This window comes from Chrysemys picta, chromosome 4, assembly GCF_011386835.1.
Source record: "Chrysemys picta bellii isolate R12L10 chromosome 4, ASM1138683v2, whole genome shotgun sequence".
NCBI classification, from domain to species: domain Eukaryota; kingdom Metazoa; phylum Chordata; order Testudines; family Emydidae; genus Chrysemys; species Chrysemys picta.
This window is the reverse complement of record NC_088794.1, coordinates 91,276,812-91,295,160: the sequence shown is the minus strand read 5'-3', so window position 1 is coordinate 91,295,160 and position 18,349 is coordinate 91,276,812. Positions and strand designations below refer to the sequence as shown.

General features: G+C 47.7%; 1 protein-coding gene across 10 annotated transcripts in view; it reads right to left on the bottom strand.

Annotated features, from left to right (window-relative positions):
- Positions 1–18,349, bottom strand: part of PAPLN (papilin, proteoglycan like sulfated glycoprotein) — an 89,859-nt gene that overhangs the window by 31,308 nt on the left and 40,202 nt on the right. For 6 of the 10 annotated variants that reach the window (XM_065592977.1, XM_065592978.1, XM_042849381.2 and 3 more), the window contains 11 exons: positions 13,788–13,903; positions 10,472–10,532; positions 9,563–9,665; positions 8,726–8,856; positions 8,240–8,363; positions 7,302–7,382; positions 5,945–6,117; positions 5,113–5,236; positions 3,580–3,706; positions 1,478–1,543; positions 354–407 (listed from right to left, as the gene is read on the bottom strand). In XM_065592977.1, the coding sequence (XP_065449049.1) occupies positions 354–407; positions 1,478–1,543; positions 3,580–3,706; positions 5,113–5,236; positions 5,945–6,117; positions 7,302–7,382; positions 8,240–8,363; positions 8,726–8,856; positions 9,563–9,665; positions 10,472–10,532; positions 13,788–13,903 (1,160 nt within the window). The remainder of the gene's footprint in view (positions 1–353; positions 408–1,477; positions 1,544–3,579; positions 3,707–5,112; positions 5,237–5,944; positions 6,118–7,301; positions 7,383–8,239; positions 8,364–8,725; positions 8,857–9,562; positions 9,666–10,471; positions 10,533–13,787; positions 13,904–18,349) is intronic. The other 4 variants (XM_065592981.1, XM_065592976.1, XM_065592982.1 and 1 more) reach the window with 2 other exon arrangements.

Below are 18,349 nucleotides of genomic sequence, written 5' to 3'. Positions count from 1 at the left end.
GATTAAAAATTCCCCCAACACCTCCAGTACCTCAATGAGTGCCACAGGATGAAATCAGAGCAAAGAAGACCTGGTGTTTGTTCCCCACAAGATATAATTTTGTGCTGCCATGAATGCAAATAACTCAGTCTAAATCTGCAAAATAACTAGAAATTCCCTCACAACAAGAATCAGCAGCCAGACACAGACTGCCCAGATTAATCAGGCTGCTAACCACACAAAACAAATTCACTGATCAAGATGTTGCAGATGCTATAGTGGAGTTAAAAAACCAATTCTTCATTTTCCCATAGCCACAGCATAATATGCTTAATAGGCAGCAGGTTTAAAATAAACAAAAGAAACGCACTTACAATGCACAGTCAACCTGTGGAACTCCTTGCCAGAGGATGTTGTGAAGGCCAAGACTATAACAGGGTTCAAAAAAGAACTAGATAAGTTCATGGAGGGTAGGTCCATCAAGGGCTATTAGCCAGGATGGGCAGGGAGGGTGTCCCTAGCCTTTGTTTGCCAGAAGCTGGGAATGGGCGACAGGGGATGGATCACTTGATGATTACCTGTTCTGTTCATTCCCTCTGGGGCACCTAGCATTGGCCACTGTCAGAAGACACGATACTGGGCTAGATGGACTTTTGGTCTGACCCAGCATGGCCGCTCTTGTGTTAAAAGGTCTTTATGATAGTTGGCCAAATTCACCCAGAGGCTTTTGCAACTGGTACTCAAGGCATCTTCTGCCTCACTTCTTTCATCACAGGCCATCTGTAAACCGAGGTGACCTGTGAGAATGAAGCTATGAAAGAAGATGCCTAAGGACAACCCTATTGACAGTAGAGGGCAACATGGTGGTAAGTCCCACTCAGCCATTAGTAGAGTGGTCTGCTGGGAGGACAATTTTTCTCTTTTTTGCTTCCGGTGCCATGGTGGAGAGCCATATCATCGCAGTAAACACTGCATCCAGGCACTTTTGTGCCTGCACTGGAGCACATGCTGTTGGGAGAAGAGCTTCGGAGGAAACTTGAGGTTGCAACAAAGGAAGTTTGGCATTCTGACTAGTTATTAAATAATCTGATTCACTGCAGTCCTACCCCATTTCTGTTTCTTTCTACGAGTTTATCATCTTGACAAATTGAGCAAAATCTTCAAAAGCAGCCGCCTTGCCCAAGGGAAATGGCAATGCTTATTTCAGGGTCAGAAACAGAAAGATACAAAGAACTGTCCCCTCCAACAGTCACATCAGAAGAGCAAATCATCAGTAGGGCTCACCAGTGTCTGAGCAAAGCTTCCCCTTTTCTAGTACCCAGGACCCTCCACCATCATTTGTGGGGGGTGAGAATCAAAAGCAAAGCACCATCCTAGGCCGTCACCAAGGATGGAAACACCCAGTGGGGTTCACCAAGCAACCAGATTTTCTAGGTGGGAAGTGGGCAGAGAATAGCTGAAGCTCTGCTTTCTATAATCTCGATCTCCTTCTTGTTACCTCTTCATTTGAGAGCTCCAGGCTCCGCTGTGGCTCCACACTCCCGGCAGATAGATGTAAGATATCCTTTATACACAGAACAAAGGTTTTAAAGGACTTTAAGCAATATTTAGAATTCTAGAGCTACAGCTTATTGTGTAGGCAGAAATGTTCCCAGGTCTCCAGGTGCCCTCAAAACACAGGGGCTCCAACAGGCCTCACACTAATTCCACTGGATATGCAGAGAGGTGACACCAGGGTGTCCCAGGGTGATAAAATGGTACATGCTGTGGATACCCAAGTTGGAGCCATGTGGCAGCCAACTGTAAGTGCAATGGAAGGGGGAGCTTGACAGCCCAATAGGAGGAAGAATTGCAGGGCTCAGCCCTCTCAGAAAGGGCCAGGACCTGGGGAATGCAACAAGTTAACTCCCCTCGCTCTTATATTTGCAGCTCTAAGTGAAGGGAAGAATGAACACTAAGTGAATCCTTCTCCTTCCCCCACTTTGGCTAGGATAATATCTCCAGCAACTCTACCTAGGCAAAGTGAGAGCCCCTGGTTTTGGACACAGACTCAGGCCATGTAGATCCATTCCTTATGGGCACAGAAATCCATTCCCACATTTTGGATAAAACATTTCAAAAGCGCCTAAGGCTACATCTATACTACAGCCGGATTGACGCTCTGAGGCCTTGGCTACACTTGCAGCTGTACAGCGCTGTGAGTTAAACCTGTCTTCGTACAGCTGAGTAGGGAAAGCACTGCAGTCTGTCCACACTGACAGCTACCAGCACACTGTCATGGCCTCATTTGCAGCGGCATTGGGAGCGGTGCATTATGGGCAGCTATCCCAGCATTGCAGTGGCTGCAACGTGCTTTTCAAAAGGGGAGTGGGGTGGAGTGTGACAGGGAGTGTGGGGGGAGAGAGAGTGGGTTTTTGGAGTGCGGACACACACCCTGCCTTGCAAGTTCCGACCCCCCTCCCTCCTCCACCGCTCTCTCACTCACTGAAAGCAAACAGAGCTCTTCGTTTTTTTCCTCACAGACCAGATAAGCAGCCACTCGCGGAAAGGGACCCCCCTCTCCCCCCCCCGCCCCCCATGCACCACCTCTCTCTTCAAAAAGCAACAGAGGGTCCTGTGGCACCTTTGAGACTAACAGAAGTATTGGGAGCATAAGCTTTCGTGGGTAAGAACCTCACTTCGAAGTGAGGTTCTTACCCACGAAAGCTTATGCTCCCAATACTTCTGTTAGTCTCAAAGGTGCCACAGGACCCTCTGTTGCTTTTTACAGATTCAGACTAACACGACTACCCCTCTGATACTCTCTCTTCAAGCAAACATTAGCTGTGGGCGTTCTAAAGGGACCCCCTCCTGCCTGCCTCTACGCATTCACAGCAAACAGTAGCTGTGTTTGTTTTTTGGATAAGCAGCTCCGGGAGCCCGGAGTTCACAACAAAACAAAGAGAGGCATCACAACAATACAAGGAGAGGAAGCTTCACTTAAAAGGATTATGGGGAGTTTCCGGAGGTCAATCACAGCGTAATAAGGTAACTCCCCATTTACACTGGAGCACCAGCGTCTCAGCCACTCCTCAGCAGCTGTTATTCCTCTCGGGGAGGTGGAGTACATGCAGCGCTGCAGCCATGGAGATACAGCGCTGCAAATGCCTTGCCAGTGTGGACGGGGGGTGAGTTACAGCGCTGGGGACGGCTTTATTGCGCTGTAACTCGCAAGTGTAGCCAAGGCTTGAGATCGATCCACCCACCAAATCAACAGCAGATCGCTCTCCAGTTGACCCCTGTACTCTACCCCCAATGAGAAGAGTAAGGTAAGTTGACAGGAAAGTTTCTATAGCAGCCTATATCCCACTTTCTAAAGTGACTAAGGCACTAAGTCCCATTGACCACTGTTCTTCCAGTCACAGCTCAGGTATCACCTATCCCTGGGTGCTCTAGAGACATCTGTTTCCACTGACATGTGAAGTGTATGTTTCTTTCATCAGCTCCAGACTGGGGCGGCAGTGGAGGAAGCTGAAGGCAATCAGCATTCTTTTTCCTGGGTCTCAAGATACTTCACAAAGGGGTTGAAGAATCCAGAGAGGCGGAAAGAGAAAGTCTCACCGTTTTGTCTGGGGACAGGCTTGAAGCCCACATGTCCGGTTATTGGCTGGCTTTGGTTTGTCCCTGCACATATAGTCTGGATAGGCTTCATTGTCTATGGTGCAGAACACCAGGCGTGATTGGTAACCTAAAGGAGAAGAGGAAAAGAATATTCTGGTCAAAGTGGCCCGTCCATAAAAGAGATTTAAATGCAATGGTTTGGGGAATGGCACATTTCTGAGGTAGTCTGGAGCCCTCACAGCAGCTGCAGGCTGCCGAGAGAACTGGTCAGGTACAACTCCAGGATTCTCTATACAACCTGTTCCCCCATAAATTGTCCAGTGGTTAGGGCAGTAGCCTAGGACTTGAGAGACCTGAGTTCAATTCCCTGATGCTCCATGGACTCTCTGTGTCTCAGCTTCCCAACTGTAAAATGTGGATCTTAGTATTACTCTACTCCAGGGTGGTGTTGGAAGGATAAACACACGAACGATTGTGAGGTGCTCAAATACTCTGGTGAAAGAGGCTATAGAAATACCTACCCTAGATAGCGGCTGGGCCCACTGGAAGGGTAAGAGAGATCCGGAAGGAATTTTCCTTTAGCTCAGGTGGCTGTGCCCTGAGTTTTGGAAGTTGAAGAACCAGGATTCTAATCCTGGCTCCTGAGGGGTGTGCCCTGCCAGACATAATTTATCTAGTAATTGTGTCCGTTGTCTGCAACACATGGACTTGTTACAATAGCAGAGCTGTGGGTCAGCCCAACAAGGCTGGGTCTAAGCCAGGATGAAAGTGGATCAGCCCCTGGGGAAAGGGGCAACTCTGCATCCCTATTCCAGGATTATAACAGCAGGGGAGGTGATGTCACTTTCTACAGAGGCATCCTTGAACTCATATTATGGGCAAGAGAGGTAAGTCACTGCAGCAAAGAAGGTGAGAAAGGGCAGGCAGGAGCTCAGCATACTATGAAACTGGTTTTCATTGAGAATCCATGAGTGTGTTGACGTGTACATGGCGTGACCACAGGAGAGCTCTGGCAGCCTCTCTGCTGGATGGATGCTCCATATGGAGGCACTAGAGGTGGCAGGTTAAGTCACGTGGGGGTGAAGCAGCAAGGAGATGGGCTTGGTGAGGATGTGTTTTGGGTGGCTCGAGGGGGCAGAACTATGTGTAAAGGGCTGAAGCTAAACCAAAGAAAACTTAGGTTGGCTGTCAGGAAGAAATCCTTGACAGAGAGATCTATTGGTCTGGAAAACTGTCCCCAAGGGAAGCAGTGGGAGCACCATCACTCAGGACATAGGAAACTAGACTGGACAAAGCACTGAAGAACAGTATGTAGGGAACAATCCAGCAGTGACCCCCAGCCTGGCCTCCAATTCACAGACCCTTCATAGCCTACTGGAGCTGCCAATGCTCCTTAATCTCTCTGTGGGACAGCCCTGCGGATGGGGCCAATGACAGCTTTTCAGATGGCAGTATGTAGCGTCCTCTCTTTCGGATACTGGCTGTGCATTGGGTACTGTCTGCCGCTGGTGAGGGTGCCCCCAACCCTCTTACCTCCGCCGCACTCAGAGCTGCAATCACTCCAAGAGCCATAGCTCCAGCTGTAGCCCGAGCTGTACCCTTGCACGGGCAGGTAGTATTCATACTGCACCCCCTGGTTTGGCTCCTGGCTGATGAGCTGCAAAGGGAAGAGAATGAAGTAAGAGCCAGAAAACAAAACAGTATTTTCTCTCTCTCTCCTGGCTGCTCTTCCCGTCCTTATCTTAGGATCCATGCAAGGTAAACTCCCCCTTCTGCTCCCTGCACCCCTCTGTTCATTGGCCATTTATTTTGTGTGCTTTGTTTCCTCCCTAATACATCTTAGACTCTAAGACTTAGAGCACTCTTTCCAGCGAAGAGAGAGCATGCATATTTCTCAGAGCTGGTTGATTGTGCTGATCCTCTAATAGGCAGCAGGTGGTATCCTGGGCTGGCCTTACACACAAGCATAATGAATAGCTACTTGGGTGCCCCCACCCTATACCAGATCTTTAATTCATGAGCTTCCCCTATTATCTTCTTTAGCTTCTTGACCAGAAAGAAGAGACAGCTAGTCACTACCAGGTCTCCTCCTACTGCCTCTCTGGCAACAGGACCAGAGCAGACAGTGGTGTGAACATGGCTTGATAGTTCCCCTTCTTACAGGGGAAGGCCCCACAGATCATAAGGCTGGCCCTGGTGATATCCCTGCTCACTGGGCTCAGGTACAGGTGTATCACCTCCCCTGTCATCTACTGACATTATCCTGTAGAAACCAAGCACATCATCTCTGCAAAATGTGATGTGCAGCCCAAGACCTACAACCAGAGCATGATGACATTAAGAGAGGATAAACACAGCTGCTCACCTCAATGACTAAGGGCTCAGTGGTGGGACCCCTGGAGTGAAGCAGCTCAGGGGCCAGGTCCCCTTCAGAGCCTCGATCGTAGTGCACAACTGTGCTAGCGATATGCAGGTCTCGGCTGAAGTCAATCGTCCAGTGCCCATTCAGATAGTATTCCCCCTGCACATTCTTGATGGCTGGACAAAGCCGCAGGGCACAAGAGAGGAGGTGGGGGATGAATGGGTTGGAAGATCCACTATTCACATGACACGCTGACACCACTTCAACCAGATGCCATATAACATGGCTTTACACTCTGCTCTAGATCTCACAGGACATCAGCAACTCACGAAGCCCTCAATTCAGCCACTTGAAACCCAGCTTCCTCACGCAAGCACCACAACCTTCCTAAAGGCCGAGAGTAACTCCTGGGCTAACGTACCAGTGTCCATTAGACAGTGGCAATGGGTGCATCAAACATGGTAACTCACGGGAAATGAATGCCCTCTTGTATTCAGTACCTTCTGCATTGGAGATAAACATGTGTGTTTCCCTTCGGTGTTTGTTTTCAACAAATGCCAAGTCAAATCAAGTCCCTGTAGGAAATCATTATCCTGTGACAACATTCTAGCCCCACTGATGTTCCCTGCTTCCTTGCTCAGGCTCTCTGATTTTCTGCACGGTGAGCCTTTTTCACTGCAGGGTCCAACTCTTTGCCACAGATTCCATTGCAGCCCTTGCCGTATGCTCCATTCCCCACCTGATTATTGCATGTTCTGTTTGGTAGGCAAAGGTGTTTGTGTTGCAATGTGGCAGAGAACATTTTGACACCGTAATGAAAACTCTGCCGTGTTTGTACTGTACAAGAGCATGTCAGGAGTCCATCCATAGAGCATGGGGAAGATAGGGCCTAATGCACAGGGAACTCGCCAGCTCAGAAGAGGCCTGTGTGCTGGGAGCCCATCCCTAAAGCAGGAGTGGCAGAAGTTTGGATTTGACTTTACCAAGCTTTGTGGCAAACAGACAAACCCCGACTCAAACTTTGCCATGTTTGTCAGACTCTTAGAAGTTCCAGGCAGAAGGTTTAAATAGGGCTTGGTCTTTTTATCCTTACATATGTAGAATCACAGTAGTGGTGCTGGGCCAAGTCCGAGTCCCAGGTCTGAGTTCTCTAGTTCCCTAGTTCTCTAATTGTGTTCAATATCCGAACCTGGATTTAGAACTGAACTTTGTGCCCAGCTCCTCCCTTTGCAGAGGGCAGGCCCAAGCTTCTGCCCCACATGCCCCTGAACTCTGGTGTGTTGGAAAGTCAGAATAGAATTTTGTGGCTTGAGTCCATTTCTATGGTGTCGTAATATATTCATTACAATGTCTGTCTTACCCAGGAAGTTCCTGCTGGGCCTAACTTCCTTAATGTGGAGGCTTGTGGCTCCCATGGGAATGATGAAGATTTGATTGTAACCTGAAGAAAATGAAGGAAGTTGGTCAAGGTACTGACAGACAGTGATGGAGGATGTGAGAGGCTCGCCCATGTGCATGGGAGCTGTCCCCAGCTGCACTAGTGGCTGCATGGATGAGTTATGAGATAACTGGAAAGAACTCAATCCAGCTGTTGCAGCTTCATTAATTTTAGGATGGCTGCACCCAGATTTGTTTCACTCATGGAGTAGTCCACCCACTTCATGGCTAAAATACATCTGAGAGCAGCGTTATCACAGCATTGCACCCTGAAAACAATACAGTTAGGGGCCTGTTTGGGCTTCCATTACAAACCCTAATTTTCAGCGTTTCCTATCTTGGACATTTCAAAATGCATCAGATTGAAACTCTGCAGACAAAGATTCATCCCAGTGCAATCATTAGGCTGAAGTAGTTCAGAGCCAGCCAAATGTGGGAGAGCCAGGTTCCAAGTCCTGGTCCCAGTCTCCCACTCCTTTGGGGGGTTCTGCAGACCTTGGGTAACCAGCTCCATTACAAAGAGCACTTCCAGCAGGCATGCTCTGAGGGACAGTTCAATGGAACCTCTCTCGTCTAGAAGAGTTGTGGCATCTACAAGAGACTAAGAGAGGGGGAGTGGGAGTGGGAGAACCTTAGGGCTGCAGTGGGAAATAGGAGGGGACCCCCCCATAGAGGTGGTCATTATGTTTTCTAGCTCTAGCCTGCTGTATGGGTGAGTTGGATGAGTGCACTGGTCTAATGGTTCCAGTAAACAGAGAGAGCAGATAACTCCACCAGCTCCATGCAACGGGTCAAAATGAGACCAGGTTTACTCTGTCCTTCTCCCCTGTTCATCCTTCTAGAAAATCCAGACTACTGTACCTTTGGGGAGGCTGAGCACATCAAAAGTGCCCTTCACTTCGTAACAGGCCCTGCCATCCCCTCCACACTGCAGGCACTTATCTTCCTTCTTGGCAGAATTGAGCATGTCGTCACAGCCGACAGCCTGTCAGAAAACAATGCCATTAATGTGCTTAAACCAAAACCAGAGCATGGGGTGGGATGGAGAAATAAAAGGCCAGGGCCTAGACTGATCACTAGGAGGAGGATAAACTAGATAGCTCCGGGTGCAGTAGAAAGGGTGGGTGATTGGGCTGGTGGTTAACTCTCCCCAAGAGTCCACAGAAATATATGTACATGCTCCCCACTCTTCCTTCAGTTCCCTAGAAACCAAATGCATTTGCTGTGTTGTTGGATAATAAGGGCATCGTTTGGGAAGGGCTGGATAGGACAAAGGGAAATGCCAAGAAGACTGACATACACCCACTCTCTCTCATAGAAAAGGGATGAGGAGGTAGGATGACTTACTTGGCAGACTCCCTCGACACAAACATCCCGTTTGCCTGGCTCACAGGGCGTCCCATCAGCCACTGCTTCCTTGTGCCTGTAGTAGAAGTTCTCTCCCTTGGGAATACAGTTTAACTCGCATTTATTGGGAGCTGGAAGGGAAGAAAATAGCAGGTGTCACGTGACATGGTTAATCCCTTACAAACACACCATGAGCCTGAACCTGAAATGTGGGATTAGGCCCTGAGGAGTGGATTGCTATTAACATTAATGACTGGTTCCTGCAGAATACGTTCCCATGTAGTACGAGGCTTTTCAGAGAGAACAAATGTTAACACAGAAGAACACCAGTAACATATCAACAAAGAATGAAATTCTTCAGGTAAGCTTTAAAAAACCCAATAACTCAGAGCTGGCTGAGTGAATATGGAAGACAGCAGAGTCCAGTGGTTAGAGCAGAGAGCTAGGACTTCTGATTTCTATTCCTGCCTCTAAACTTGGTTCTCTGAGTGTCCTTGAGCAAGCCACATGCAGCAAGATTTTTGGCAGCGTTCACTAACTTGAAGAGCTTTATTTTTGGGGGGTCCAATCTGAGATACCTTTTGCCTGATTATCAAAGGTGTTGAACAGCTGCTGGAGCTATAGATTTCTGTGCCTCAAAGGCAGCCCTTGCCAGATCGCTTGTGCAATTGTTCTGGAAGATGGTCCATTCCAACAGACACCTATAGCTGTTCCAGAAGAGGACCCCTCCGGACAGACACCTATGCATTTAGGACTCTTTCCAGACAGAGACCCCCTACTTTCAGGCAAAGCCAAACACCCCCAAATCAAACAAGTTTAAAACCTTGTATCCATTACCTCCATAATAAGGCAGCCACTTGTATCTCTTTCCTTGGAATTCTGTTCCATCAAACTCAGCACACTGCTCTGCTCGGAAGTCTCTGGAGCCCTCAGGGCAGCTCTGGGGGGGGAAGAGAGAACCCAATCGCACAGCATTCTCACAGGGAGGAGGGAGGTAAAGGAAAGGATCTCACTGGGGTGTGTTCCTCACAGCTTCCCCACAGACTGGCAATGACCAAGTCACTCCTGAATGCAGCTCTGACACATGACAGCGCATTACGCTGTCTCCAGGTCAGGCCAGCTTCATTCTTATCTTAAAGCAGGTGATTAGGGAACTGCTTCTTCCCAGACAGAAGATCTTTGGATGGCTACCAAGCTAGAACCATGAACATCAACAGTATGAGTGCTCACTGATTTCTTTCCATGGCGTTGTCCATAATAAACCAGACCCATCTCATAGTCAAAGGATTCAGACCCAGAGCCCTAAACCTTTTCTCATATTGTCTTCCTGCTCTCTCTGCTCCCCATAGTCTCTCAAATGCAACCTTGATGCTCCGTATGTGTTGGGAACCTCTGAATAGGCTCTGGATAATAGAAGGAATTCTCAGTGTAGTGAGCAGACACTGGGGTTTTCAGAAAACTGAGGGAGAGATAATTGTAACTGTACTAATATCTACATGCTGCAATCACCAAACAGAGTTGGTATGTGCCCAGAATCTATTGCACAAGGGCACAAATTCTAGCCTGGGGCCTAATCACCTGTGAGCGTCCCCAAGCAATGTTCACCAGCAATACTGGCTCTGGTGCTCCTGGGGAGGAGAAGAATCCCATTGGCACTGAGAGGGCTCAGCACATGGCTTCTGAAGAAAATTAAGCTCCTCCGGGAGAGGAAGCAGCAGGAAGGAGAGAATGTACCGAGCACTGTACCTGAATATTGCACAAGCGATAGTTTCGAGTTGGTCCAATACAGTTAGACCCACCATCTGTCCTGAAAGACAGAGAAACAACATGAAGTAGTTCTGAAGAGATTGTAAATATCATCCCCATTGCTATTTATTAATAATCTCCCAGGTAACTCAGTGAATTTATCAGCACTTTGCACACAGCATGCAGCACTAAGACACATTCCCTGTCCCAAAGAGCTAACAACCTAAGATATCCTATTTCTTTCCTACAATACTGAACCTGGCATCATTCAGCGCATTCTCTTGCTGTAATCTTGTTATAGATACAGGTAGTATATACACTATGTATTGCCCCAGGGTGGTTTTTAAATTTTCTGGGGGCAACGTTTTTCCCCCACCAATTAGTGGAGGCAGTTTCTTTTATTCTTTGTCAGGCTTTTTATTAATACAAAGCTTGATGTCTCTAACAGCACCTGTGTGATACAGCATGTCTACCTGGGGGTGAGCAGGAAGAGTGGGTGGGGTGGCAATGGATATGAAGTCAGCGTGCACGCACACTTCAAACTACCCTGCCATTTACATTCCTGCTGTTATGGGACTCATTAGCTGGAAGAACAGAATGGCCAAAGGGAAGGGAGGTAACCATCTTCCCTGATTCTATATCTGACTCTTCAAAATGAGAGGGATATAGCTCAATGCCTAACAAGTTCATATCCAGGGAGAAATTGGATTTGAAAAAGCCATCTGTTGTACCCAGAGGCGGATTAGGGATTTGTGGGATCCTGAGCCAGAGCAAGTGGGGGCCTCTCTCCACCCTGCAGTTCTCCAACCCCACCCCCCAGACCTCCTGCTGGGGAAATGGGGTCGGGTTGCAGGGGCTTGCCCTGCCCTGGCCCCCCATGCCAGGCACTGCGTGGGAGCGGGGTCCGGGCATGGGATCATCCCCAGCAGGAGCTCCAGGTGGGCAGAGCGGGGCAAGTCCCCACATCCCGACCCCACTTCCTGGCGGGAGCAGGGCAAGCCCCTGTGCCCACCTGGCAGGCAGGTGAAGTGGGTCAGGACGTGGGGGTGCCCATTTTTCCGGGGGGTCCCCAAATTGGCCGGGACTCTGGACACAGCCCATTGGCTCAGTGGCTAATTTGCCCTGGGTTGTACCCCTCCTGCTTCTCTCTTGGTCCGTCATCTCAGCACTTGTGACACAGCAAGGCGGGTCTCCAGGAATGCTGAGTCAGCACAGAGCAAGACAGGCCAGATCATGAAGCAAAGGGAAGAGGCATGCTTGGAGATTTTGTTTTTTTGAAATATTGCAGAACAATCAGAACTCTTATAAAAAGCCTATTTTAAAAGGAGATTGAGGAGCCAAAGGGAGCAGAAGGGAGGCTGCCTACTTCAGCTTGTGTTCTTTTTGGCTATGTCTACAGAAGGTTTTTTAGACCTATCATTATTAATGGGGGCAGCTATACCTGCTCAGGGAGGTTCAGTCATTGTTACCATCTACCCCTGCTCAGAGGTTAGATGACACAATGTTAACAGTGCCTGAACAATGGCCACCTTATGGCTTCTGGTGGTAAAGCAGCACCTGTTGGGAATCATGGGTCTGAAATAGAGGCCAGAAAATAGAAATCCCCTCCTGTGAAAAATGTCATTGGGGGTTGGGTGGAGAAATTGTCCTGATATCAAAAATGCAAAATTCTTCACGGGAAGGGATTTCCAGAACAATTCCATTTGGGGAGAACCGCAGGATTTAATCTAAGAGAATCTGACTGAGGCTGCCAGAGGCCAAGTGCCCCTGTTCTCTGACTTCCTGGCTCTTAGCCTCACCACCTCCTCTCTCTGGTAGCCCGGCAGCAAGGAGAAGAGAACCAGGGCGGCTCAGCTTCCCCACCAGAGAGACAGCCAGGTAGGGCAGGTGGCAGGAAGGCTGAGCACTGGGAAACAGGAACGCCTGAGCACTCAGTTGCCAACAGCCTGCCTGGAAGGCTCTTGTCAATTTTACTTTCTCCCTGAAGCAAAAAATGAAATTGACAAGAGCCTCTCCGGCAGAGAGGTTGTTTCAATTTTCCTGATGGACAATCAGAATTTTTCTGGGAATCCCTTCCGGGGGGGGGGGGGTGTTTTTGACTTTTTGTCCCAATTTGGGATGAAATGTTTTTCGAAAATGTAAATTTTTTTTTGCAGGAAGGGATTTCCCTTTTCTGGCCAGATCAGTTTCACACCCATGATTCCCATTAAGTGCTGCCTCACCAAAGGAAGCTGTCATGTGGACATATCTTAGGCACTGTTAACATTCTGTCATCAAAAATCATTCCAATGGAAAATTTCCCACCAGCTCTGGTCTGAAAAATCTTAGCATAGACATGGCTTTCAGCCCGCAGGAGAATGATAGGCACAGGGGTGTGCACATTTCCCCCACAGGGCACCATAATCCTGGCCAGAAAGACACCCTTTTGCCATATCAAACTTGTGCCCCAAACACAACTTTTCTTGTCCAATTAACCTCAAACTTTCCAATGATGCCATTCTCCTCTAGCATGGGCATTTCAGACTGAAGAGAGCCCAGCCTGTTCAGAAAGTTAGAGGAAAAGCCCCATCAGGTTTATAACGAAAACTATGTGAAAAGCTTCCTATATAATAGAGTTTTTACTCTGACTCCATTATATATTAGAGATGGCCCCAAACTGTAACCTCAGATAAGAACCCCCCTCAATCCACCTTGAATGTGTATCAGTTTGGATTTGTTCCCCTGGATCTGAACCCACCACCATAATTTTAGCTGTGGCTAGGGCTGAAAACTGGAAAAGGCCTATTTTCTGGATCCAGTGGGAAAGCTGGTTTCTCAAGATTTAAGATATTTGGGCTGAAATTTTGACAGAAAAGCTGATGCAATTTTGGCATCACCAAAATCAAATTTTAGCCTTGTTCAGCTTTGAAGCCACACTCCAAACCCTAATAAAATAAACCTAAGGCCAGCTCCTAGGCTGGTGTAAATTGGTGAAGCTCTATTGAGGCTAATGGAGCAATGAGGATTTACACTTGCTGAGGATCTGGCCCCATTCTGGATCCAAACTCTGCCTCCCAGTTTCATCTTATCTCTATACACTATATTCCACTTCATCTAGATGAACTCTTTTGCGGGAGAGCTGCTTATTAGAGATGCCTTCCAGAAAACAGATTTAGCCTTGTTTCCATGCAGGGAATAAGAGAGGTCAAACTTTCTTTGGTAGGTGATTGACAGGTCATTTCACCAAGAGACATTAGAAAGCTACCCTGAGCTACCTGGTGATGCCTCTTATGGGAGGAGAAAGAGCGTGGTAATATAAAAAGAAGAAAGCCCTCACCTTTGCGAGTAGCAGCGCCGTTGCCGAAAGCTGATGCCCCCACCACAGCTCCGACTGCACTCGCTCCATTCTCCCCAGCCCCCCCAGAAATCAATCTGCCGCTTTGCCTTGCGGGCCTGTGAAAACCAAACATTCAAGTGAACATGGTGAGACAGAACAAAAGCAGCAACATTGAACCAACTACTGTGACGTTGCAGTCTATATGATTTTATAAAAATTTGATAATGAGTGAATATAATGTAACTGGAATATGCTTCACGCAAAAGGTCTCTTGTAAGGTATCATTACAAAGCTTATTATCTACTGAGTATGATCATCCTATTTGTATAAATGTACCACTCTTGTGTCTGAAAGTAGAAATATGAAATATAACTCTGCAGGCCTATTGTAATTATGCAAAGTGTGGGCCATTAATGGTGGTTTGGAATCTTGATGACTCCCATTAACCAGGACCATTGTCTGCAGATGGGTGTGTTTTACCTGTAAGTTTTCCTGTAGGTGTGTGTGCTGGCAAGTGGGCAATGAAGTCTTGCAGTGACATGTGATCATGTCACCTGAACTGGAATCCATCTTTAACCTAGGGTGACCAGATAGTAAGTATGAAAAATTGGGAAGAGGGTTGGGGGTAATAGGCACCTATATAAGACAAAGCCCCAAATATCGGGACTGTCCCTATAAAATCGGGACATCTGGTCACCCTACTTTAACCTGGTGTCTTTCCATTGAGAAGGAGGGGGTGGAAACCTAGAGAGGGACAAAGGATTCCCGCCTTATGCAAAAGATATATAAAGGGGAGGAACAGAACAAAGAGGAGAGAGGCGCCATCATGAAGAATCCCCTAGCTACCACCTGAGCTCGAACAAGAGCTGTACCAGGGGAAAGAATTGTGCCCAGGCCTGGAAGGGGTCCAGTCTGAGGAAAAAAACTTACTGAAGCATGTCTAAGGGTGAGATTATTTGGTTTGATTAGACATAGATTTGCACATTTTATTTTATTTTGCTTGGTGACTTACTTTGTTCTGTCTGTTACTACTTGGAACCACTTAAATCCTACTTTCTGTATTTAATAAAATCACATTTTACTTATTAATAAACTCAGAATATGTATTAATACCTGGGGGAGCAAACAGCTGTGCATCTCTCTCTATCAGTGTTATAGAGGGCGAATAATTTATGAGTTATAAGCTTTATACAGGGTAAAACGGATTTATTTGGGTTTAGACCCCATTGGAAGTTGGACATCTAAGTGTTAAAGACAGGAACACTTCTGTTAGCTGCTTTCAGGTAAACCTGCAGCTTTGGGGCAAGTAATTCAGACCCTGGGTCTGTGTTGGAGCAGATGGGAATATCTGGCTCAGCAAGACAGGGTGCTGGGGTCCCGAGCTGGCACGGAAAACAGGGGGCAGAAGTAGTCTTGGCACATCAGGTGGCAGCTCCCAGGGGGTTTCTGTGATCCAACCCGTCACAACTACATCATGCTGTACCAAGCAAAGGTGTTACCATTCCCTCTCCCTAGCTAATGGGTAAGGAGATAGAGGGAAAAGGACAAGAGGCAGGAACAAAAAGCCTTAAGTACTAGAAAAAGCATCTAATGCCCCACCCACCCACGGGATAGCAAGCCCAAACATCTAAACTGCAATTTTATGGCCCTGCAGACCAAGTCCTGTGAACTTGAGCCAGCTGATCTAGGCCCACCATGGCTGTGCTACAAGTCTTTTATTGCAGCATAGGTGTACAGGCCAACTCTATTCACCTTCAATCCATTCGCTGCCTCCGAGAAAGGATCCCAGCTCCTTGGAATGTTTACGTCTTTCCGAACACTCTAGACCAGCGGTTCTCAAACTGTGGGTTGGGACCCCAAAGTGGGTTGTGACCCTTTTTAATGGGGTCACTAGGGCTGGTGTTAGACTTGCTGGGGCCTGGGGCTGAAGCCAAAAGTCTGAGCCCCCGGCCCAGAGTTGGAGCCGAAACCTGAGGATTTCAGCCCTGGGTGGAGGGGCTCAGGTTACAGCTCCCACCCACCCAGGGCAGAAACCCTCAAGCTTTGTCTTCGCCCCCCCAACCTGGGGTGGGGGGTGGGGCTCAGGCTCCCACTTTGGCCCCCCTGCCTGGGGCGGAGGGGTTTGGTCTTCAGTCCCCATTCCCAGGGTCATATAGTAATTTTTGTTGTCAGAAGGGGATCATAGTGCAATGAAATTTGAGAAACCCTGCTCTAGACAGAAAGCACTACTTCCCAGATTAGGAAAAAAGAGATGTTGACATAGGCATCACCATCCCAGACCAGATCAATAGAGCCATGTACTCCTTTATCCTGTCTCCAGGCCCGATTCTTAAGAGAAAGGCATAAAACACCTACAATGCAGCTGTCTGCAATACGATTCCAGGGAGGGACATTTTTTCCTGACTATCCCTGGTGATCACCACATGCTCTGGACATCAGCATTGATAGCCCTAATCATGTTTGTATTCTAGATGATATAACTGAGGTATGAGTGTCAAGGGAACCCACAGATACACTTTAGACTAGGATAAGATATTGGTACTAAGCGCAATGCTATCAGTAAGAGAACATTGCCCCAGAAGGGTATAAAATATTGTAGCTGGGGGAAACCTGGCTCATCGCAGTCAGCATGCTCTGTACAGAGAAGGATGTGGAACTCGGGGAGGGGGGAGATATTCTGAGAAGGAATAATGATTGCAGGTATGCAAGATTACTTACTATGAAATTATTTGGAAGAAAGAAGGGGGGGAAACAGTGCACCCCAGGGAGAGATAGGAGTCCTGGAGCAATAATACATTCTGGATTTAGAATGGTAATTGAAAATAAGGTTTGTAACTAGGGTTGTGTGTCTGTGTCCATAGGGCTCTGTTTGCAAAGCCTGCGGTTGAGAGGGGCTAAGTGTGCTGCTTGGGCAGTAAGCCAATGTTGCTACCGACTGGACGATGGAGCGGAGACAGATATAAAAGGTTGCAACAGGAGTCAGTAGCTGTCTTTACACCCACTCCATTTCCTTTGCCCTTTAACGTTATAATTCTATCCAAAAAGCAATCGAGTTTATCTGGCAGGATTTATGAATCCAGGATGCCTACTGCTAATGGTTACATCACTCTCAAGGGCCCAGAGCCTGGACTGCATCCAAGCTATATTGGGTACAGCTCAGGAAGGGAGGGGTGCAAAGGTGACGGTGTCTTTGGGAATATATCCACAGCTTCCCTAAACATTCTTTGGTACTTTAAATATGAACACATGTAATAGTCAAATCTTAGACTATTTACAATCTTGCAAAAAAGAGCAGCAAAAGGCTATTAACCTCCTGTGTGCTGACTGCCACTGCAACACCTGTGCAATGAAGGCATGTGTGTTCTTGATAAAGCTGGCATTCCCCTGCACCCAGACAGCATCTTCCAGTTGCACTCCGGGAATGGTCTCCTGCTGAAGAACAAGCTGTTGCAGGCTGGCATCACAGCATGATGACATCACTCATCGTGATCTTATGTTGTAACAGAATAGTTGCTGGGCTGGGTCGGATCAGGCTGATCCTAAAACGGTTGTTTCAGATCTCCAGTACGACTGTTGGCCCAGCCATAGCTTGGCCTGGCCCTTGTAAACTATCAAATTAGTTCTTCCCCAGAAAACAGTGTGTAAATTCCCCCTTGGCTTCCGGAGATGGCTTTTTTATTTTCTATCTGTATTTCCTTGCTTGTATACGAGTCCTTGGTGTAACACCCGCAGCTGTCTCCCCTCCTCTCTCCCTCCTGTACAGAATGTGTCTCCCTTTGCTGATACAACTGTCACAGGAATCATCCCGCTATATTGCTGTAACTGCTACCAAATCGCACTCATGATTGTCTTGCTGCAACATCCCCTTGAGTTCTTCCTACCTAGTCCCTGTGATGCCCTAGCATTTGTAAGGATGCACTGGAAGGAATCATTCCTTCTCCTTGCACTTTGCTGTCCTGTTTGCGTCATACAAGCTATGTACAACCCTCTCCAACCTCTTCCACTACAAGTCTACAATCCAAATCCCTTGAGATGAATCCTTTGGTGCTGACCATCTCTCTCATCCTAGCTACAGCATACCTGACTCAGAGAAACTCCTCTCTCTGCATTACAGGCACTTCCATGCACTTTCCCCCTTCTAGTAAATATCTCCCTGGCCAGAGCACCCATTGCTGGTGCATAGGGCCCAAAGCTGAACTCTTATTCATCAGCCTGTCTCACTCATTCATGCATTTCCCCTCAGTCAGAAATAACCTGCTGGATGTCAGTCTCTCCTTCCCACCTCACCATTTTAGGAATGGTCCCATCTGTGGAGTTTTGGGCCTCTCAATCTTTTAAATTGATCCTCCAGCCCCCTACTCCTGTCCTCTGTATTGGGTATCAGTCTGTATACGCCTTCTCTCTCCTCCTACATCCTCTGCCCCTATACACAGATATATGAAACATGCTACAGATCTGTTGCTCTGTGGTGTTTCTCCTCTCTACCAGCTGGCTGATTCAGAAGCAGCACTCTGGAAACAAAGGATCTTTCAGCCAGCAGAAAGAGGAAGAAAACATCTAGA